General features: G+C 54.6%; 1 protein-coding gene across 6 annotated transcripts in view; it reads left to right on the plus strand.

The window, feature by feature from the left end:
• HNF4A (hepatocyte nuclear factor 4 alpha) overlaps nt 1-20,168 on the plus strand; it is a 31,657-nt gene extending 11,489 nt beyond the window's left edge. For 2 of the 6 annotated variants that reach the window (XM_037044122.1, XM_037044118.1), the window contains exons 3-10: nt 25-119; nt 5,429-5,535; nt 6,238-6,393; nt 9,763-9,850; nt 10,541-10,696; nt 13,705-13,971; nt 16,245-16,397; nt 17,434-20,168. In XM_037044122.1, the coding sequence (XP_036900017.1) occupies nt 25-119; nt 5,429-5,535; nt 6,238-6,393; nt 9,763-9,850; nt 10,541-10,696; nt 13,705-13,971; nt 16,245-16,397; nt 17,434-17,576 (1,165 nt within the window). In that variant the 3' untranslated portion in view covers nt 17,577-20,168. Of the gene's footprint in view, nt 1-13; nt 120-5,428; nt 5,536-6,237; nt 6,394-9,762; nt 9,851-10,540; nt 10,697-13,704; nt 13,972-16,244; nt 16,398-17,433 lie in introns of all 6 variants that reach the window. The other 4 variants (XM_037044121.1, XM_037044120.1, XM_037044123.1 and 1 more) reach the window with 4 other exon arrangements.
• The last annotated feature ends 1,999 nt before the right edge of the window (nt 20,169-22,167 follow it).

Genomic DNA, 22,167 nt, shown 5'->3' on the forward strand with positions numbered 1-22,167 from the left:
CCNCCCCCCCCCCCCCCCGCCCAGATTCAGCCGGCAGTGCGTGGTGGACAAGGACAAGAGGAACCAGTGCCGCTACTGCAGGCTCAAGAAGTGCTTCCGGGCCGGCATGAAGAAGGAAGGTGAGCCTCGGCCCTCTCCTGCCGCCGCCGCCCCACCTGCACCCCCAGCTCCCCACAGTCATTTACAACGGTGGCCACGACTTTATGACTCAGTGACGGGCCCCAGGGTGACTGGCTAATGGCTGAGAGAAGGAAGAGCCTAGAAATCTGACCACAGGGAGGGGCTGGGCTTGGTCTTGAGAACATTCAAAGAGATAAGCTCCCACTCTCAGCTACTTGGGTTCCCAGCACCACTGCAAGGCAGTCAAGTCAGTGGTTTTATCTCTTTGATAAACACACACACACACACACATATAATTTCAAACATTAAGAAAGGTATAAAGAATGGCATTACAAATGTCCGTGTATCACCCTGACTCAAATATGAATGGGAGGGAGACTCTATTCCTGGCAAGTCCCAGCTCCTCAGTCATCATTCTTGAGTGCCAGGTGAGTCAGGCTTTCATGTTCTAGGGAACGGGAACAAGGTGCCCAGCTCGTCCTGGGAGGCGGAGAGGGGAAGGGAGACTGGAGCATGTTGCCTGCGGTCTCTCCCGGCCTCCTGATACTGGCAGGCACCAACCCCTGGGCTGGGCTTTCCCACAATGGATAGTGTTCCCCGTCCTTACCACAGCCCTACATGGCTGGTGCCATCATTGTTCCCTCTTTTCACGGATGAGGGAACGGAGGCCCGGACTGGCTCGGCAACTTGCCAAAGGCCCCACAGCTGGCCGATGCAAGATCTGGGGTTTGGCCCCAGAGCTACGGACTCCCATTCGGTGATGTTTGGATGACATCTCCGTGCTGCCTACTTTCTAACCTCCAGACCTCAGGAACATTTAGAAACTTTTTAGCACAAGCTCAGGAAGCAACAATATTTTAGCTGTTTCTCACTTTCAGATCTCTTTTTCTCCCCTTGCCTCACATTTCTCAGCACTGAGGCCTTCACATCGGGTGCCCCAGCCAAACCTTTGGTCTAGTCCTGCGCACCCGCCACTCCCATCCCACTGCATAGCAGGAGCCCGGGGCCCTGCCTGCCTGGGCCTGATGGGGAGAGGGACTCAGCAGGGATGCAGCCTCTCCTCCCCTGTGTCTGCCTCCAAGACCCTCTTTTCTCTGCTTTCACCCTAGAAAACGTCTTCTGTGTCTCCTCCTAATAGGGCCCCGGTTTGAGCTCACGAGTTCTGTTGGCAGACTGGGGACTGCTGACCCTGACCGAGGAGCGACCCCTTCTGCTCTCAGCACAGTTTTGGCACCCAGACCTTGGTGGTTCCCCAAGTGGGGCAGGGGCTCTTTCAAAGGGCAGGCGCCCCCACCTCTGTCTGCCCTGCCCACTGTCCACTGGGGGTGAGCCTATGCCACCCACCGTCACCTGCAAGTTCAGAATCACTCCGTGGAATGAGAAATGTTACAAATGGCAATGTGATATACAGGGGTGGGCAAAAGTAGGCTAATAACAATGATGAATGCTACAACAGTAAATAACAGTACAAGAGTAAACTGTTTCAAACACTCACGACTGTAAACCTACTTTTGCCCACCCCTCTGTGTGTACAGCTGGTGGCAAGAGGCAGACTGAGAAGTATAGTCTAAATGCCTACCAGTCCGTGGTTCTAATAGTCAGTGACTCTATCACCCCCCAGTCTAAGATTTTAAGCTCAAGAGGATGAATCTCTCATATGAAAATTTTATGCCTGTGCCAGGCAGGTGGCAGAAGGGTTAACAACCTTCCTAGACTGTGTGTGGCCTGGCCCAGCTGCGATCAGCCTTTATGCATGTCTCTTGTGAAACATTCAGAGTTATTTTCACGTGTGTCCCTTCAGGGAAGTCTCTGCCCCTCCTGGACTCTATAAAAGGAGGGGGTTGGTAATGATCCCTCCCAGCTTCGTGAACATCACCACAGACATGGGGGCCCGTGTGTTTGTTTTCTGGTCTTCCACCAGCGCTTCCAAGGACACCCAGGCCCATATCCTGGTACCTGGAAGGGAAGAGAGTGAACCACGCCACCCTGCCGTAGCTTAGCCTTGAAAATAGCCATTGCTTCTTGGCTCGAGGAAGGTGGCATTCTGCCAGGGGGATAGGAGACCTGGCTGATGGCAAGTCAGCGTGGGCGAGTGAATGCTGGTGGTTAGTTACACACTTGGGCTGAGGTTGTGTCGTGTGCACGTGCGGCCTGGCTGCTTTGAGAGGAGGCCAGGGCAGCAATGCGTTCAGTTGCAACGGTGTGGGGACTCTGGGAAGCTGAGGCTATTGCCAGTCCCGCCCAAGTGTCCCAGTCCCAACACCCTCCTCAGCCTGGTCGGAAGTTCCCAGAACCAAGAGAGAGTTTTAGAAGCCACAGGGATCAGCAGAGTTGAGATGAGTTTTCGTTTTTCTTCTTGATGGTCTTAGCAGGATTTGGGCATTGAAACCCAAAAGTAGTCCCCGAGGGGCCAGCTGTATGGTGATGGATGGTCGCTAGACTTTTGAGGATGATCACTTTGCAGAATATACAGGTATCAAATTATAATGTGGCATACAGGACACATATTTGTCTTAAAAAGTAGTTGCCGGGGACAGGAAGGCCCTGTGCTGAAAACAAAATTTATGGACCAGATAGGTATATATGAGGTCATCAAATCCTTCTCCTCCCCACTTTACAGATGAGGAAACTGAGGCCTGGGAAGGGACATGACTGGTTCCGGGGTGGGGTCAGAACTAGAACTCAGGCTCCCAGAGCTGGGCAGACACCAGGCTTCCAGGTTTGAAGCTGGAGGCGGGGTGGGGCGGCGTCCAGCATGGGAAGCATCTCGGGTCCAGATTCCTGGAAGTTCCTCTCGACCCCAGAGAGGGCTCCAAACCTCCTGGGCCTGTGGGTCTTGGCCAGGGCTCTTCCGTGGTGGCCGGAAGCGGGTTCCCTGGAGTGACCAAGACTCTGGAGAGAAACCTGGGGGCCCGTGGGCACAACCACAGGTGGAGAATTCTTTCCTATAACCCAATGCCTCCCGAGCCTTAGCTGCTGGACCTGGGACAACTGTCAGACTCCCGGCATCAGAAACCCAGACCAAGAAGCAAGGCCGGGGTGCAGGAGGTTGGTGGTGGGGCCTTTCTTGGGACCCAGCCCAACGCCCCCATAGGCCCCCAGCCAGGGGTTCTCTGAGAGGAGAAGCTCATCTTCCTCTCCACCTCTGCCCGGGTTGGTTAATATTCAATAGAAGTTACATTAGGTCCCCGACCCTGCTAATACTGAGCAAACATTTGGAAAACATCATTCCGTGACTGAGCTCGCGCCGGGCACTGATAAGGCCGGCCTAACCTTGAGGAGCCCAGTCCGCAGCTGCTGACAGCAGCCCTTTTATTCCACCTGCCTCCGAGGCCCGTGGGTGTGGGCGGCTGCCTCGGGAGCGGTGTGGGCGGGGTGGGCAGGGCAGGACCAGTGCCGGGGAGTGGTTCTGGGAGCCGGCGCTGGGCAGGGTGGTGGGTCTCCGAGAGATTCCTTATCTTGGGACTTCTGTTTTATTTCACTGACTCCCGACTCCTGTTAGACTGCCTGACTTTCATTCTCTGATTTCAACAACGTGTGAAATCTGGAGACAGTTGAATGGCCGGGATGTCGACGTTGCCCTGAGAAACAGGGCACAGAGCACTTGGCACTGTCTGTCACTCACTCAACAAATACCCATTGGGTGCCTACTGTGCGCCAGGCTCTGTTCTAGTCGCTGGGGCCACAGCAGTGAGCAAGAGGAAGGAAGTTTTTTCTGGAGCTTTCTTTCTCAGAGAGAGAGAGAGAGAGAACAAAGAAATGAGCATAGAATTCTGCAGTGAGTGCCAAGAGGAAGAATAAAGCACGGTGAAGGGCAGAGCGTGAGGAGGGAGTGCCACATCAGACAGGTGGTTGGAGGGGCTCTCTGAGAAGGTGACATTTGCGCAGAGGCAGCAGTGCCATGAAGGTGCAGCTAAGCCGTCAGGGAGAGGATTTTAGGGAGTGGGAATGGCGGTGACGAAGGCCTTGGTGGAGAGTGGCAGGGTGTGCAGTGGGGGCAGGTTTGGGGGACAGAGGGAGCAAAGGAGACCAGAGGGAAAGGGCCACGGCTACGCGCTGTGGCTTTTCTCCGGGTGAGGTGGGGAGGCACTGGCTTTGAGCAGTGAAGGGACACGAGCAGAGTTCAGTGTTAGCTCACTGACAGGCGCACAGGCTGTAGGGGCGAGGCCAGAGCAAAGGGACCAGTGGGGAGAAGGCAGGGCCCAGACAGAGCGGGGGCCGGGACCGATTCCGTAAGGCTGACTGACGGCATGTGGGGCATGAGTAGAGATGGTCCGTGAGAGAAAGAGACTCTCAGGCTGGAAGTGGGAGAAGAAACCTGCCCGTTCCTGAAAAGGAAAGCACAGCAGAGGGGCAGGTTTGGGAGGCAAGAGCTGATAGATGGGGCACTTCGGGCTCCGAGAGAGGAGGTGATTCCCACCGGCACTCTCGGAATGAGTGGCAATACGGAACAGGGCCTGGGTCTCTGCCCACTTTGCCCTCCCCCCTCCCAGCCTCTGCCAAGCCTCATTGCACAGGGAGGCCTCTCCAAGTCCGAGGGGCCAGGCCAAGGCAGCAGAAGGTCCTTCTCACATCTTCGGCCAGGACTGGCCCAGATGGGGACGTGCAGTGGGGTGTGGGGTCCTCGTGGACAGAGGTCCCAGATCTCTGAGTTCCTGGGAGAGAGCCCAGCAGTGGGGCAGGAGGACAGTGTTCTTTGCTGTCTCCGAGGAGGTTAGTCTGGAGCACATGCAGCTCCTGCTGATGGGTGAGGCTGCCGGGTCAGGTCCCCTTGTCTAGACCTTCTGCCTTGGGGCTCAGGAATCCCTGGGTCAGCTTGTGTCCCTCAGAGGGGTTCATTTTGCTTGTTTTGCATGCTTTCCCTTGGAGAGAAAGGGACCCTCTTCCAAAACAGAGCTTGAAAACCTGCTCTCTAGACAGATGCCTTCTTCAATGCTCAAGACCCACCTTAAGCCCTCTGCCACGTCATCATTGACTTGCATGCCTCCAGTGATGGGTGGATCACTCCTGAAGGCACTGCATTGTGTCGGGGCAGTTCTGGCACTTGGAAAGTTCTTCCACAAGCTGGGTTAGATCCATCTCCTGTCCTTCCCACATGCTGGTCTGGGCTCCGCTCCCTGCACACCCCTTCCTATTCCCACCTCCAGCTATGTCTCCTTCGCTGCAGGGCAGCCCTGCAGAAACCTCTTTCTGGGTTGAACTCTCTCCCCTTGCAACTCACCCACTCCCCATCAGCCCTGTGAAAACCCTCCCCTCTGCCACACCCCTGCCCTCCCCCCTCACCTCCCTCTGCTGTCCTCACTCACAGCTGTGCAAAACGAGCGGGACCGGATCAGCACTCGCAGGTCAAGCTACGAGGACAGCAGTCTGCCCTCCATCAACGCGCTCCTGCAGGCCGAGGTCCTGTCCCAGCAGGTACTGGGGTGACCCCTCCACCCACCTGGGACCCCCAGGGGTCACCTTCACCCCGTCCTCCCCAGCCAAACCCTGGAGCAGCAGCTAGAAGGACTCTCAGCTCTCGCAGAAGGGAAACTGAGTCCAGTGTCACACAGCCAGTGTAGTGGCCAAGAGGAATCTGGAACCCGGCCTGGCATTCTGGGGCACTTTGTAGTTCATGCCGCTGCCTGCATTGCTCAGGCCGAGCAGAGCTGGTGCTGTCACTACTGAGCGCCTGAGCTCAGCTTTGCCCCAAGAGAACATAGAAGTGAACAAGTGGACAGAGTAGCAAGCTGGGACTCAGCTAGCCTCTTGCTGTGTGACCTTGGGCAAGTCACAGCACCTCTCGTGGGCTGTGGTTTCTCTATCTATCAGATGAGGACGATTGTCTTTGCCCTGCTTCTCGCCTAGGGCTGAGGGGTCCCTTGGATTCTAAGAAGCTGGAGAGAGAAAAGTGGGGGATGGCGGCAGGTGAAGGCCCAGAGAGGGCCCTCCTCCCTCCTGTCTGCCTTCTTCAGCCGTCTTCCTTCTGTCCGTTTTCCCTTGCACTTCCTCCAGAGCCAAGAAGGCATGCACAGCCCATCCCCCCCTTTTCAGGCAGAGAGACCGTCTGAGGAGGGGCCTCCGTGCAGAGTTCAGAGAGTGTGGGGCAGGCCCAGCATTTTCCTTCCTCTCCCCCAGATCACCTCCCCTGTCTCTGGGATCAATGGCGACATCCGGGCAAAGAAGATTGCCAGCATCGCGGACGTGTGCGAGTCCATGAAGGAGCAGCTGCTGGTGCTTGTAGAGTGGGCCAAGTACATCCCGGCGTTCTGCGAACTCCCCCTGGACGACCAGGTGCGGGCTGACGTGGATTGTGGGCGGAGGGGCCCTGGGCAGGAGGGCCCTGCTGGCCCACCTGGGATAGAACTGTGGGCTGGTTTGATGTTATTTAACAAAATGCACATAGTGTTCATATATCCTGGAATTTTTTAAATCGCTCTGCAAATATTAACTCATTTAATCCTTCCAACAACACTATGAGGTAATGCTGTTATTAGTTCCATGTTATAGGTGAGGAAACCTCTCTGTACAGAGAGGTTGAGTAACTTGCTCAAGGTCACACAGCTAGTGTCCAGCAAAGTTGAGATTAGAACCAGGTGAGCCAGCTCCAAAGTCCAGGGGCCCAAGGCCAGGAATCAGGACGTTTGGACTGAGCCCTGGTTTTAAGACTGGTTCTCTGTGTGATCTTGGACAGATTACTTCCTATCTCTGAGTCTCAGTTTTCTCATCTGTCAAGTGGAAATTATAGTGCCTGCCTCAGAGAGTTGCTGGGAGCGTTGAGGACATTACCATCTGAAAAGTGAGAACCATGCGATGAGGACCACACAGTGCTCAGGCCCCAGCTGGCCTCCCTAAATGTCAGTTTCTTTTTTGTGCCCCACCGAAAGCATCGAACTCAGTGTTTTATTTCCCAGAGTACATTCTTTGGCACGCTAAAAATGTCCCAGGGGAACATGGGGACTGCGGGGGTAGGGGAGCGTGTGAGGACACATGGGCTCCTAAGATACTGCAAATGCTGGCTCCAGCAGAGCGCCCCGTTAGGTCGCTGCAGGTTAGGCCACTGGAGACATTTGCCAGTCGGGGAAAGGAAAGCCGGGTGGGGGCTCCTGCTCAGCTCTGAGAGAAGCTCGGAGTCACTCAGGGCCAGGGCCAGGACACCAACTCCTGGTGCATTTGACTCTCTGTTTTGCACAAAAGACTGGCAATGCATGTTCGTCTGTTAAGGTCCCCTGAGAAGTTCCACAGGTGAGGCGGCTGTCGAACTGTGTGGACAGACCCAGGGCTTCTGAATCCTCTGACACCCCAACCCTCCTGGAACACTTAGTGTCCCATGGTGGGACATGCCGTACAAACACCAGTCTGGCTGGTCCTCGGCCTCACTCGGGGGTCTGGGTCGGACGTCCTCTCACGTGGATTCCTCCTGCGTTGGGAGGGGTGGCAGGGCAGGGATCTTGGCAGAGCTGCCCCTGCTTGCTCCCCGGCTCCTCACGTTCTGGCCCGGGTCCCCTCTGCTGGAGAGTCTGTATTAATGTTTAATCCCTCCTGTTCCTTCCCAGGGGCTCAGCAGGGCAACAAGACACCCCCAAGCTGAACAATTGTTAACCTCGATTTCCCACCCAAACCTCCCTGGCTGGGGCTCAGAGCATTCTCAGAGAGCAGTGATGGGTGGCCGATAGCACAGGACAATCATTAACCCCCCACCCCCTGCCCACTCACCCCCAGAACAGCCACCATGTCAGGGGACAGGACCGGGGACCATGAGAGTTCCCAGTTCCCCATTCTTGGTAGGTATATAAGGAACCCCTCTTGCTTAAGATGGGGGCAGGGAGAGGAGGAGGCACTCCTGGGAGAATCGGGGGTCATTGCCTTCCAAAGGATACCTCAAATCTACAGACATTGCCCCAGGAACCACCTTCCCAGTGCGTTTACTTCTTGTTTTGTTTGGGGCATCAACCTATGGAAACCTAGAAGGCTGGGTAGCATCGGACAAGGGGCCTGAGACCTAGAAAGGAAGAGCGATTTGCCCAGGATGACAGAGCAAGGCAGCTGAAGAGCTGGGGGTTGATGCCAGGTCCTCGGCCCCTCAGTGTGAGAGCCGCTGGTTCTGTGACCAAACCCCGCACCGTCCCGGGTGGGCAGCATGGCAGTGCTCAGTAGTGAGCGTCCTCGTCCTGGTCATGGAACACACTCGCACCTCCCGTGGGCCGTTTCCCCTTCCTGCCTGTCAGCCCCACAAGGTTCAACCACAGGGAAATGGACTGGGGAAGGACAGGGGGCTGCCCAGCGGGAGCTAGATCTGGAGAGGAAGTCAACGCGTGTGCCTGTTTGTTCATTTGGCCATTTCTTCCTTCCTTCCTCCATACAAATAGTTACTGAATGTTTACTACGTGCCTTAGGACAATCTCACCCCCTTAGATAGGCCTCTCTGACCTCGCCGTGTGCGTGGTCACTCTTGTCCCATTGCTCTTCATCACCTGACTCTCCCCTCCCTCCCCCTCCTCCTTCTCTTCCTTCCTCGATCCCCTCTTCTCCTCTTCCTCTCTCTCTCTCTCTCTCACTTTCTCTCGCCCTCCTTTCCTTTCCTTTCACCATTGGGCCCCCATTGTCTAAAAAGTGTGTCACTCAGAAGGCTCTTAACATTTGATGACCGAAAGAAAGAACAGTCAAATGAATTAATGAACAAAAGCAATTTTCCCTCGGAATTCAGCCTGCTGTAAGACCTCGAAACTCCCTAACCCAACCTTGCAGATAAGACCCTGGAGGCTACCAGCCCGCTCCTAGTTTGTCTCTCCCCACCCTTTGGATCTCACTTGAGCACGGAAGCAGGTGGCCCTGGAAGGGCGGGCTGTGTGCTGTGAGTTGGCTGGACTCCTACCACTGCCGTTAGTCTTCCGAGGCAGCCCTGTCCTCTCTGTAGGGCAGGGGTCTGTCAGCTCATCCCCTTCCAAGGACCGGTGCTCATCCCTTTGCCTTCGCTGGGAACCAACATCCACGCCCAGTGTCTTGTAACTCCCTCCCAGAATCCTAGAACCTTTTGTTGTCAAGTGAGGGATGCCCTGGAGATCTTCTGGAGTGGTGATGTCCCAAACACGACGGCACACGTCGGAATCAGCTGGGGAGCTTATTTAATACAGATCCTTGGGCCCAACCCCATACAGACAGAATCAGAATCTGACCACAGGGCCTAATAACCTGCATTCTTCTAAAACATGGTTCATAATCTTTCGTGGCGGGTCCATGGGTAGGAATTTGGGGCCCACAGTTTTAGAACTTTTAGGGTAGTAGACCCTCTTCACAGTCTGATGAAAGCCCTTGAGACTCTAATGAAAAAGCCCACCCCGAGTATTGTCACGGTTTCACCGGGCCCAAAAACCAGGTCCAAAGGGGAGCAGCAATTTGCCCAAGAAGTTCAAAGTCAGAGTCAGCATTTGGTCTCCCCGCTCTGAGTGCATGTTCTTCCCCCTTTTGGGTTCCTGCTGAATCTTTCCCAGGTCCCTGGTCTGGTCAGTTACAGGGAGAAGGCAGTGGTTTTCTGATGCCCATTTGATAGTTCAGGCAGGTAAAGGCACAGGGAGCAGGCAGCTGACCTGCCCAGCCAGTGAGTCGCAAGGAGCAGCCTTCCCAGGGGTGCAGACACCAGGCAGCGTCCCTTCTCCCTTCCAGGTGGCGCTGCTCAGAGCCCACGCCGGTGAGCACCTGCTGCTCGGAGCTACCAAGCGATCCATGGTGTTCAAGGACGTTCTGCTGCTCGGTGAGGAGGCGGCCCATCCGGGCTCACTCAGGGTTGTCCCAGAATTACTCGTGTGTTCTGATGCGCGTGCTGGAGCAGGAGCAAGAGGCAGCCAGAAGTGGCACAAACCCCAGCCCGTGTCATCTACGCCTTCACGGCATGTTTGCCTATTATTTTAATGCTTATAGAGAGCGCACTAGGGTTCAGATCCTAGTCTGAACACTTTACAAATGAAATCTCCGTTTATACAACATCTCTTATGGGGTAAACTCTGTTATTTATTCCCATTTTACAGATGACAAAAACCAAACAAGGCATAGAAAGTAATTTATCCAGATATGTCCGGCTTGTTAGTGGTAGAATTCGGCTTCGACCCAAGCAATCACGTTCCAGGATCGAGGCCCTTACCCCCGATGCTTTGGTGCCTTCCAAATGGCCCTGAAATGTCATCAGTCTTGAGGGTCTCGTTGAAGAATAGAGCTTGGGCGATGTGAAGGGTCCTAGAAAGCCAGGCTCCAGGCCCGGTCCTTAACTTTGAGCAACTCGTCCCTTTCATCTGAGCCTCAACTTCCCCATCTGTAAAATGGGTATGACAGTCCCCAAGGGGCGCCAGCTGCATGGCAACTGCAAGGGACAGGGCCTGTGCAAAGCTAGGGGTCAGGGGTACACCCAGGGTGGCTTCCCCATCTGCTCCCTTTTCCGACCACGCAGGGAACGACTACATCATCCCGCGGCACTGCCCGGAGCTGGCGGAGATGAGCCGCGTGTCCATGCGCATCCTCGACGAGCTGGTCCTGCCTTTCCAGGAGCTGCAGATCGACGACAACGAGTACGCCTGCCTCAAAGCCATCATCTTCTTCGACCCAGGTACAGTCCGCACCTCCCACTGCCACCCCCAGCGCTCCAGGGTGCCCAGCACCCCGAGTTCCCGACCCCATCTCTTCAGCACAACAACGGGGAGAAGGCATGTTTATTAGCGCGACTTCACAGGCGAGGGAAATCAGGGGTCAGACAGATGGTGTGGCCTGACGGGGCGCGCTGACTCTTGTCCTCCCTCCCTCCTTCTCTCTTTTTACTGCCTATCTTCCTTCTTTTCTTTCCTTTGATCTTTCCTCCTTTTCCTTAAAACACTTTTCTCCAACGAATAATATCTGCATACACTTAAAATGCAGATAGCCCTCCCCACCCCGCTTTCCCCACTAGAGCCTGCTCCCTGGAGAGAACCATCTCTGGTCCCTTTAACTGCCCCCACTGGCCACTCCCTCGAGCTCTGAATAAAAATGCTAAGCCTGCTCTTCCTTGATTTATCTTTTTTAGATCATATTCTTCCTGCTAGGCTAGGGGAGGATTTCACTTTCCTCTGTCACCATTCCCATCGTTTCTCCCCCATCCTTGTCATATATTTTATGGCCATTTTAGCATCTCTGCCGATCACCTTTGTCACATTGGTTGTGCACTTGCACCTCTGTTTCTTGTTCTATCAACTGTGGAGAGGGTTTTCTGCTCCTTTACCCAGGAGGGTGGAAATACAGTAGTCCCTCTTTTCCTCAGTTTTGCCTTTTGTGCTTTCAGTTAACTGTGGTCAGCCATGGTCTGAAAACATTAAATAGAATATTCCAGAAATAAACCATTTGTAAGTTTACAATTGCTCGGTGTTTTGAGTAGCGTGGTGAAATCTCACACCCTCCAGTCCCACCCCGTCTGGGACGGGCATCACCCCTTCCCCCAGCGTATTCACTCTGCACGTGCTATCTGCCTGGTAGCCGCTTGGTAGCCGAGCCGGTCATCAGTTGGACTGTGGCAGTGTCGCAGTCCTCGTGTTCAGGCAATCCGGTTTTACTTAATCCTGGCCCCCAAGTGCCAGAGTAGTGGTGCAGGCAGTTCGGACATCCAGAAGAGAAGGCGGGGAGTGCTTCCTTTCAGTGAAAAGGTGCGTACAGTCCAGTAAGACATTTTGAGAGACGAAGAGAAAGACCACGCTCATGTAACTTTTATCACAATGTATTGTTAGAATTGATCGATTTTATTATTAGTTATTGGTGTTAATCTCTTACGGTGCCTAATTCATGATTAAATGTCACGGTAGGTTTGTATGATAGAAAAACATGTGGCGTATAACACAGTTCATTAAGGGTTCAGTTCTGTTCGTGGTTCAGGTGTGCACGGGGTGGGGGGCCTTGGTCTGTACCTCCCGCTGTCCGCTGTGTTGCGTCCCTGCCCGGCTCTCTCCTCCCCTCTCTCCATTCCGTCCACTGACTTGCCATCTGCATTTGTAGTTGTGTCTGTGTGCAACGCCTGATTTTAAAGAACAATGTCAAGGTTCCCGGGCCCCCAAAGGCTTGCTTGTTTCCTTCCCTGCTTACATGTTAGAGAGGGCCTACTAGGTGCCAGGCACCTGTGTGAAGATCGCCTCTAGTAATAATATTAATGAAGAGGAGGATGGCCACCATTTATGGAATGCCTAAGGTGCCATTCTAAACGCTCTATGAGGATGATCTCACTTATTATTTGCACCATGGTACCTGTGAGGCAGGAGTTATTATCCCCATGTTGCAGGTCAGAACACTGAGGTACAGGGAGATTGATTAATTTGCCCAAGGTCACACAACCAGGAAATGGCAGAGCTCGGATTTGAACTTTAGATCCCAGCTCTCGAGCCTATGTTCATTCCCACCACATGTTATCCCCCATTTCTTAAAGGATGAGATTTCTAGGTCCAGTTTCCTTGAGAGCTGTATCCCCTGCTGCGCTCAGCACTGGGCTAGACAGAATAATTGCTCAGTAAAGTGTGCAAGATTACTGATGCTGAGTCAGGGTCAGCGCTCCGGCTTGGAGGGGCGGGTGGCCTAGAATAGGGCCTGGCACGTAGGCGGTGATCAGTAAAAGTTTATTGACTGAATAAAAGAATTCACAAACATGGTTCAGTGGGGAGAGCCCTGGACTGGAAGTGAGGGTGAAGTCCACTTTTTGCCCCTTATTTTAGGAAATAAATGCATTACCCCCGTGAAGTTTGAAGTTACCTAGTAGAGTTCCCTTCTTGAGACTGAGGGTCTAGAATTTATCCATTGATATTTTTTTCATTCGTTTATCCTTCCACCCATCTACCTATCCTTTCATCTAGTTACCTAGTCAACAAATACTGACTACACATGGCGCCAGGTGGTGGGTTTAGAATGACACATGAGACGGAGGCCTGCCTGCACAGAGCTCACAGCTTAGTGGAAGGGACAGTTGCCTCCTGTGCAGCCAATAGCCACAGAAATTTGGGAACATGATAGACACGCATAACGCAGACTCGGGGAGGGGGGAACGGAGAAGGCTTCCTGGCGGAGGTGAAACCTAGGCTGAGACCCCCAGATGACACAAGCAAGGGAGCAGAGAGGTGGGGATACCGTTCTAAGGCTGCGGCCGCAGCCTGGGCTGAGAGGTGTGGACAGTGGGGCCTCCACTGGGATTGGGAGCCCCGAGTCCACGTCCTGGACCTGTCAGCAACTGTATGTGTGACCTGAGCCGGGTCTTTTCCCTGCTTCGTGCCTCAGTTTCCTCAGTGTGATGAGGAAGTTGCTAAGTGCCCTCCTGGGTATGTCCCTGGAGTCCTGTCCTCCATCCCTGGGTTCCCTCTCCTGGTTCTACATCTCAGGAAGTGTGACAGGAACACTTTTCTGCCCGAGTCCAGGAAGCTACCAGCTGCCCTAACGAACTCTGGTTCTCGAGGATCCTGAATCCTCATCCCAGCACTGCTGATGACTCTGATGTGACCTTGGGCTACTAGGCCCCCTGTCGGGGCCCCATGAGTCAGGGGAGGTCTGGGTCCTGACTTTCCAGATGCTCCAGCTGGGCCCCCCGCCATCCCTTGCCACCTCCTGCCGTTGCAGATGCCAAGGGGTTGAGTGACCCGGGCAAGATCAAGCGGCTACGGTCCCAGGTGCAGGTGAGCCTGGAGGACTACATCAATGACCGCCAGTATGACTCGCGAGGCCGCTTCGGCGAGCTGCTGCTGCTGCTGCCCACCCTGCAGAGCATCACCTGGCAGATGATCGAGCAGATCCAGTTTATCAAGCTCTTCGGCATGGCCAAGATCGACAACCTGCTGCAGGAGATGCTGCTGGGAGGTCCGTGCCAGGCCCAGGAGGGGCCGAGAGGTGGGCAGGGGCAGAGGGGCCTCTCCAAGAGACAAGCCTCATGCAGACCTGGGCTCCCCTCCCTTCCTCACTCTGTGGCTTTGGGCAAATCCCTTAGGTTATCCGAGCCTCAGCTTCCTCATCAGGAAAATGGGAATAATGGTCCATTTATTCAGGCACTGAGAGCCCAGCCAGAGTCAGTCACTGTTTTAAGCGCTGGAGATTCAACAGAGAACAAGACCTCTGTCCTCCTGGTGGTTGTGTGTGTGTGCGTGCGCCTGTGTGTATAAGGGCCCATGGGAAGGGGCAGTAATCAAGTATATAGGAAAGAGGGTAACTGCGAATATTTAAACAACCAGGTGAAACAATATGGCAGCAGTGAAAAGGGGCCTCTTTTGACAGGTTAGACAAGGGAGGTTTCTCTGAAGCAGTGACTTTTGTGCTTAGACCTGATGGATGAAAGGAAATAGAACATCTAAAAGCCAAGAGAAAAGCCGTCTAGGCAGAAGTAACTGACACAAAAGTCCCGAGGCAGGAGAGGCGAGTGTGTGGGAGAAGGAGAAGGAAGGAAGACGCTGTGAGACGGGGGTCATGTGAGGGTGGGGATCCGGCAGAATCCAGATGAGAAGCGTGTGGTTTTACAGACCGTGGTCAGAAACTGGGATTCAATTCTCATAGAACTATTATAAGAAGAGTGAAAATCAGACTCCTGTTTTAAACGAAGTGCTCTGATGGCTGGGCAGAAACTGAATTCCGGGGGCGGAGCAAAGTGGAGGCTGGAGAGCCCTGAGGATGTTGTCCCCAGTCTGGGGAAGGGCGATGGGGCTCATACTAAAGCAAGACTGGAAGTTTCCCAGCGGAGGAAAAGCTTGACTATCTGTTTGGAGGAAGAACCCGCAGGACTTGCTGACAGATCAGATGTGGGGAAGGAGGGGAAGAGGAAGAGTCAAGGGCGAGACCTATGTTTTTGCTTTGAGGAACAGGAATTCTCGCAGGGCAGTTTACCAGGGTGGGAAGACTGAGGCAAACAGTTGGAGGTTGGAGGTGGTGGTGAGGGATGAGCCTGCAGATCCACCTGAGACTGTAGTTAAGCTTGAGATGACTCTTAGATATCCCAGTTGATTGACTGATGGGGCAGTTGAAGGGCCGCTGTTGCTCAAACACAAGCCCCAAGCTCGGCATGTAAGGCAGCTCTCTGGCGTTCCAGCAGTTCGGTGCCAGGGAAGGAGACTGGAGGAGGAAGACTAGCCAGGGGGACAGGAGCAAAGCCAGGGAAGTCCCAAGAGAAGAGCGCGTTTTAAAGAGGACAGGACATTCAACGGTGTTAAATTCCGCAGGAGAGGCATGGAGGTGTTCCCTGGATGGGCAACTGGGAGACGCTCGGTGCTTGTGGAAAGAGAGTGGCAGAGGAGCATGGGAAAGGAGGCCTGATTGAGAGGTGCCACCGCGTGCGTGAGTGGGCGAGTGAAGTGGAGATCCCAGGCGTGGACTGACCCTTGGAAAATGTTTCACACTGAAGGGGAGCTGTGAGGGAGTTGGTGATGAATGCAGGGGAGTGATTGTGATAATGGGGGATGGACTCTTGGCTGGACTAACAGAAATAAAGATGGGATGACAGTGAGAAGTAGGGGTCGAGGTTGGTGGCCTCACCAACCTTGTTGGAGGGTTGAAGAATTTTTGCAGCCATGGCACTGGATGAAATGAGCTGGAAGGCAAGGAGTTAGCATCCACATGAGGAGGCTTGGGCTCACCGTAATGCCCACACGCAGGAGAGGTGGCTATTCCCAAAAGATAGGTTACAGGTAAATTACTTACCATGGGCGTTCCAAGGAAGGAGAAGTTTACTTCTGTTTAGAATGGGGAGAATCGGGAGAGGCTTCACGACGGAGGAGACATCTGAGCCAGAAGGAGGGTGGGGGTGAGACTGGTAGGTGAGCTGGGACCAGAAGCTTGAAGGACGTGAACTTTGAGAACCATTGAACTTTGAGAACCATTGATTAAATCCATTATATTAACATCCAGTCAGTACTCGATATAATATTTAAATTCTCTCAATGCTTCCCTACTCAGTCCTTGTTTCTTTTAAATCACTTTTGTTCTCTTGGCTTGTTGGGTCCTCCATAAAGTGTATGGACGGGAATAGTGCACCACAGATCGCTAACCCAGGAATAGGCGCCCAGTAGGCATCTTCAATAAGGGATGGGCAGGTCGACTGGCTACACCTGAGGAAGACGGTGGCCCATGGTCCTTTTCCCAAATTCTCCATCGTCACTGAGTTCCCCCTCCCCCTGCAGGATCCTCCAGTGATGCCACCCATGCCCATCATCCCCTGCACCCTCACCTGATGCAGGAGCACATGGGCACCAACGTCATCGTCGCCAACACGATGCCTGCGCACCTCAGCAACGGGCAGATGTGTGAGTGGCCCCGACCCAGGGGGCAGGCAGGTAGGCAACTGGGGCTCTACTCGAGAAGGGCTGCGGTTGGGGCGTAAGGGGGGAGCCAAGGGAAGGCTGGGTCTAGAAGATGAGAACCAGGATACAGCAGTTCTCTGTCTCCAGGGTTCAGGTGAGGGGTGAGAGTGTCTGCTTGTTAAGGCTGCTACTCAGTGGGGTGATTGTCAGCCTTCCCTGAAGGAAGCTGTCCTTGGGATGAGGTAACCCATGGGGGGGATGGCATTAGGGGGCAAATGCCATCATTGTCACTAGGTGAGCTTGGTGGTTAAATAAGGCTCCTCGAGTGGGTGAGGCCCCCCACTGGGCCGTGGGGTGAGACTGTTCATTAGGTTGGGGCGTCCCCTGGACTAGACTCTTCCGAAGTGAACTCCCGCAGAGGTGAGTTTGCCCTGGCCAAGCTCTTCAAAGAGCAGGATTGGCACTGGGAAGAGGCCATCCCCTGAGATGAGATTTCGTTTATTTGAGATTGTTCTTTGGGAAAGTGGTCCATGGAATAAAATTAGCCAAGTGGGTCATGGTCAAAGTTGCTTTCCAAACCCACCGTGGCGGTGAGGCCAATTTCTGTTACTCATCTACTTAGATATCAGAGAAATCCCATGTTTAAAGCCAGTTAGTGTGACCTTGCATTGTATCAGCCGTTCGCTCCTTCTCTTCTCCAGGAGTGGGTGGGTATTCCTGTCGCACGTGCCATTGTCCGGCCCTGGTTTGGGAGGAGGAGCCCACACCTCCCGATCCAGTGGAAGGGGCGGGGGTGGGCAGGACCCGGGCAAAGGCTCTATCACAAATCTGGCCCAGCCATGGCCTCCCAGACCTCACCGGGCTTAAGGCTGTGACCTGGGACTCAGAGAATCTGTGCCCTCAGCGGCCTTGGAGAGTGTCTAGCTCTATTCTCTCACTTCATGGAAGGGGAAGAACTTTCTCTTCTTTCTCTTTGCCCAGAGAGGGGGAAGAACTTTCCTCGGGCTCTCCCTTTACTCCCTGAAGGGCGGGAATGCTGAGCAGCCCGTCTGTCTCTCTGTTCCTCCAGCCACCCCTGAGACGCCGCAGCCCTCACCACCAGGTGGCTCGGGGTCCGAGCCCTACAAGCTCCTGCCAGGGGCCGTCGCCACCATTGTCAAGCCCCCCTCCGCCATCCCCCAGCTGACCATCACCAAGCAAGAAGTCATCTAGCAAGCCGCCGGGGGTCGGGGGCTCTCCCAGCCCCCCAGCCCCCTCAGAGAGCCCCTGGTGGTCCCTCCATCACGGTGAAGGAAGCTGTGACAACAGGGCCCACCCCAGAGCAGTAATGAAACGGGCAAAGTGCCCATGAACTTGGGCTGTGGACCTCGTCACCTTGCCACCCTCCACCCTGGCTCTGGATGAGGGGCTCCAGCTTGGGGAGACCCCAGCTGGAAAGCCCTCCGCTGCCGCTGCCTCGGACAGCTTTGCTGAAGCCACTGCCTTCCCCCATCCGCATCTGCCCCACCCACTCGCCCACAGAGGACTTTGCTCCAGCTCGGCTCCCTCCCCCTCAGGCCGGTCCTCCTCCTCTCCCGGCGCTGTGTAGGGTCCACAGGCGGAGAGACCCTTCGGTGGGGTCTGCAGGGTCTGATCCAGACCCCTTACCGACTCCTCCCTGCTCTACTGCCCCAGCCTCCAGTGTCCCCTCCATGTACCACTGCCACCTCAGCCTGTCGATTTCTCCAGGGCCACCTCTCCAGAGGCTGAGGAAGACTTGGAGACAATTGTCCCAGTCACCCTGGGAGCATTCTCAGAGCCTGACAGGCTGAGCCCAGTGTAATAGATCGTCAAGAAGGAAGACACTTTCTGCCTCTGACCCACCATTCTTCCTTTCCTCAGGGACTTGGGGCGGACCCTTGGGGTACCCCTTGGTTGGGAGTGACGATCCCTACAGGCTTTCAACAACGAAAGAACAATTCGAGGTGGACGGCTGCAGCAGGAACTGGCAGGGAAGGCCGGGCTGGTTGGAGAAAGCACCCACAAAGGGGCAGACTACGTACTAGGCCCTTGAGGCAGGGTTGGGTTCCGACTCATGGAGCAGGTGAGACAGGACATTCCAAAGGAGCCACTGCCAGAGAGCCTGGGCGAGGCCAGGAGGCAGAAGAAGGGCTGGAGAGGGAGGCGGCAAAAAGACAGGGCCGTCCGGAGCAGAGCGGGCACGCCAGGCCACACGGGGGCCTCAAGTGCCAGGCTGAAGCATGGGCGCTTGGGCTCCTGGGCCCTGGGTACCTGGGTAAGGAGTGTAGCCAGCTGAGCTTTCAGAAGCTGAAGAAGGTGGTCCTACAGAGGTGGGAAGGAGCAGGGAGATCGGGTGGGGGCTGCTGCCGTGATCCAGGTGAGACAGGCAAAGCTTAAGGGTGGAGAAGGATGGGTGAGTTCCTAGGTCAGAGTGCTATCGGATGGGGGGTGTGGAATTACTTCAGGGCCTGTCTCGAGCGCTTCCTTATTCCCGGGGCAATCTCAAGGCACTTTCCATGCATTGGCTCCTTTCCTCCTCCCTGCTACCTAGAGATCCCTACAGAAGATGATACTGAGAGCTGAGAGGCTGTGAGTTTTCTGGAACTCACAGAGCTAGTAAGTGGCCAAGTCAGGGCTGGATCCCAGGTCCACCTGGATCAGAACAGGAGCTCTTGACCAGAGTGGCTGAGCCTCTTCCCTGCAAGGACCCTTCTGTCCTCACTGGGGTAGAGCTGAGGGACTTCCTGCCGCTCCCCCAGGCTTGGGAGCTGAAATATCACGCTTTGCGGGAGCCCTGCCCATGCCCAGAACCAAGATTCGCATGAGGATGCACTCGGGTCCATTTAGGGCCCAGAATCCTGTTTGCTGATAAGCAAGAAGAATTCATAACCCTTGGGCCCCTTTTCTCTCTTCACTCCCAGCTCTCAGGGGTGTGTGTCAAAAGTCAGATTTCTGACATTCCAGGAGTGGGCCAGTTTGTGGGGGGCAGGGGACAGGTCTGGGTCTGAGACTTGCTCTGGGGAGCATCACTCAGGATACATTCTGGAGCCTCATCCATGCCGTGCCGTGTTTTGGTGGCTTCGCAGGATTCTAAAAAATGCCTCTTGCCAACGGGAATTAAAGCTGCAACCAGAGCTGAGCTTAAGTAAGGAGGGTGAACAGACTGGTTACCGCCCCCGCCCCTCAGCCAGGGATGACCCTTTTGAGCAGATGGGGGCAGTACCCCCATGCCCCCACATTCCATCATTACTGATTGTTGCTTTTGGCAAAAAGAGGCATGGAGGGTATTGGGACCGTATGTCCAAGAGAAATCTCTACATCTCCAGTGCTGTCAGGATGGGCCGTCCCCACTCCAGCGAGCCAAGTCCCGGCCCCCAGGAGAAAGTCTTTCCCTGCTCAGAGCTCTCAGGCCCCCCTTTGCTGCATCTCATCTCGGTTCCCCAGACATCCTGACCGGGGGGGCTCAGACTGGCCTGGGGCAAAGCCAGGGAGCCAGAGCCCTTCTGGTCATCGTGGTCATTCCTACTGCTGGCTCTTCCACCCTGAGATGTTGTGGTGGCCATGCTGATATAAGGCTCTCTTACACGGTGGAGTGGGGTAACAGTGGCTTTTTGTGGTAGCCGTTTTCTGGGGCAGGGGGTCAGCCCTCTGCCCAAATCCACTAACTCTTCCTGGAGGGGAAATCCGTCCCCCTTCAATAATTTTATTGCAATGCAGGAAACAAAACAAAGGCAAGTTCGCTCTTCTGATTCTCTACTGAGACACCACATTGGGATTTTTTTCTGTCTACCTGAGTTGTAGCCCTAAAACAAAATGGACAGACTAGAAAGTGGCTGGGAGGGCAAGCACGGACCCTGCTGTCCCTCCCCCAAGTCAGCCCCTTCTTGAGGCAGCTCCCAGAAGCTTCCTGAGCCTGCATGGCTCTCCTGAAAACGGACAAGGAGCAGAAGAAAAAGGGTTGTGAGTGGCTGCCCCCACGTTCCTTGTGATGACCAGGCCAGTCACTTCGCCAGCTTGCTCTGTGGTCTGCCCTGGTTGGGAAGAAGTGTGGAATTTGGGTCAAGTGGTTCTGGAAGTTCCGGAAGGGGGATGGGTTCTCTCAGATCCACCCACCTCCTGCAGTTGCTGTGAATGTCATTTGGTCCCCTGCTGACATCTGAGCCCCCCCCCCCCCGTCACTGCCACCCAATGGGGCAAAGAAACAATCAAACAAACATTTCTCATGTGTTTTAACAGACATTTATAAAGCAAAATAAATGGCACATATGTTTTCTAAGTCTTTGGATGGGTGTCTTTTCTTCCTTTCAGGTGGTAGAAACAAGAATGAAAATAGCCAGATAGGTACTCTGGTTTCTCTTCTGATGTATGTATGGATCTTTTTTGCCTTTCACAAAAGTGGCTGGGCAGTCTCCTACAGCGTGCAAAGAGTGTGCCCACATCCAATATTGTCACTTAATCTTCACATCAGGAGGAAAGCAGGTTAGCCATTATTATGCCACCCCCACTTCATAGGTGGGGAAACTGAGGCTCAGGGGAAGTGAGTTTCCGTGACAGCCAGAGATAGGAGCCTAACTCTGGTCTCTTGATTTTTGAGTGCTCAGTATGTGGAGACAGTGAAAGTGAGGAGGGGGTGGGTGATGGATGGCAGGAGGGTCCAATGGTCTGTTACCTACTCTCAGGGTCCAGGATGGAGCCCTGTTCTGGGTCCTGGGTCAACCTGCCAGCAATGAGGGACAGATAGGTACGGGGAAATCTCATCAAGGCAGGCGTGTGAGCTGGCGTGTGAGAGTCGGTTGTTAACTGCTCTTTCCGCTGGGCAGTGTCCCGCTGACAGCGGCTGTGGGAGCGTTTTACACCACCGGCATTGGCACCCTCTACCAGTCAAGGCCTCCCCCAGCAGAAAGCGCTGCTGAACCTTCGCCAGCGCACCACGGCATTCAGAGATGGGTGGATGGAGGCATGCTGGTGGCTGGACGAGGCGGGTACCTAGATGAGGTGTCGCTCAAGCATGAGGATGGAGCATAGTGACCCTTTCAGTTCTTCCTCAACAGAGGGGACAGCAGGTCCAGCCCAGCGATTAGTGTAACCTTGGTCTGGTCACTTCCCCCGGCCACCCCCGGGAGCTGTGTCTGCAAAATGCAAGTGGTCCCTCTCTGCAAGAGTTGTCAGGATCAGGCGGCACAAGATGAGAGTGACTGTACAAGTTGCGGTGTACAAGAGGTGTCCAAAGTATCCGCCACGGGGACTGTGAGCGTGCACTCTTCTGCCTGTCCCTTTCTAGTGAGAGGCTAACCGTTAAATTCTCCAGCCTCCGGAGCACCCATCAGCTGCCTGCCTTCGCCCGGGGCCACTCCCGCCTCCCCTGTCCCTCCCTCCACACACCAGTACCAGGAAATGTTTTCCGTGATATTGCAACAGAAGCCTCATCCATGCTGGTGCCAGCGTAGACGTGGGGTGGGGGGTGGAGGAGACGATTACAGTCCTAGAGTGTGCTTAATAAGTCCATATCAAAACCATAAACCCTGGGCTGCCATAAATTCCTCAGGCCTCGGTTCCGCCACCTCATCAACCCTTTGCCCCAGTTAATCTCAAATCTCAGCACGGGAGGCCAGAACTTCTTTTCCATCGCAGTTGTAAAACATCAGCTTGGGAGAAAAACAGCAAATCCCATTATATTTAGAGGAGATGAAATCCAGGGTCAGAGAAGTGAAGGAGCGTCACGTAGCTGGAGAGCACAGCTAGCTGAGCCAGGACTGGAACCTTCGCTTCTTCTACCACCCCATGTGGCCTCGCTGAGAATTGG

The sequence above is a fragment of the Sturnira hondurensis genome, unplaced genomic scaffold, assembly GCF_014824575.4.
Source record: "Sturnira hondurensis isolate 20B ecotype Veracruz unplaced genomic scaffold, ASM1482457v3 Scaffold0004136, whole genome shotgun sequence".
NCBI classification, from domain to species: domain Eukaryota; kingdom Metazoa; phylum Chordata; class Mammalia; order Chiroptera; family Phyllostomidae; genus Sturnira; species Sturnira hondurensis.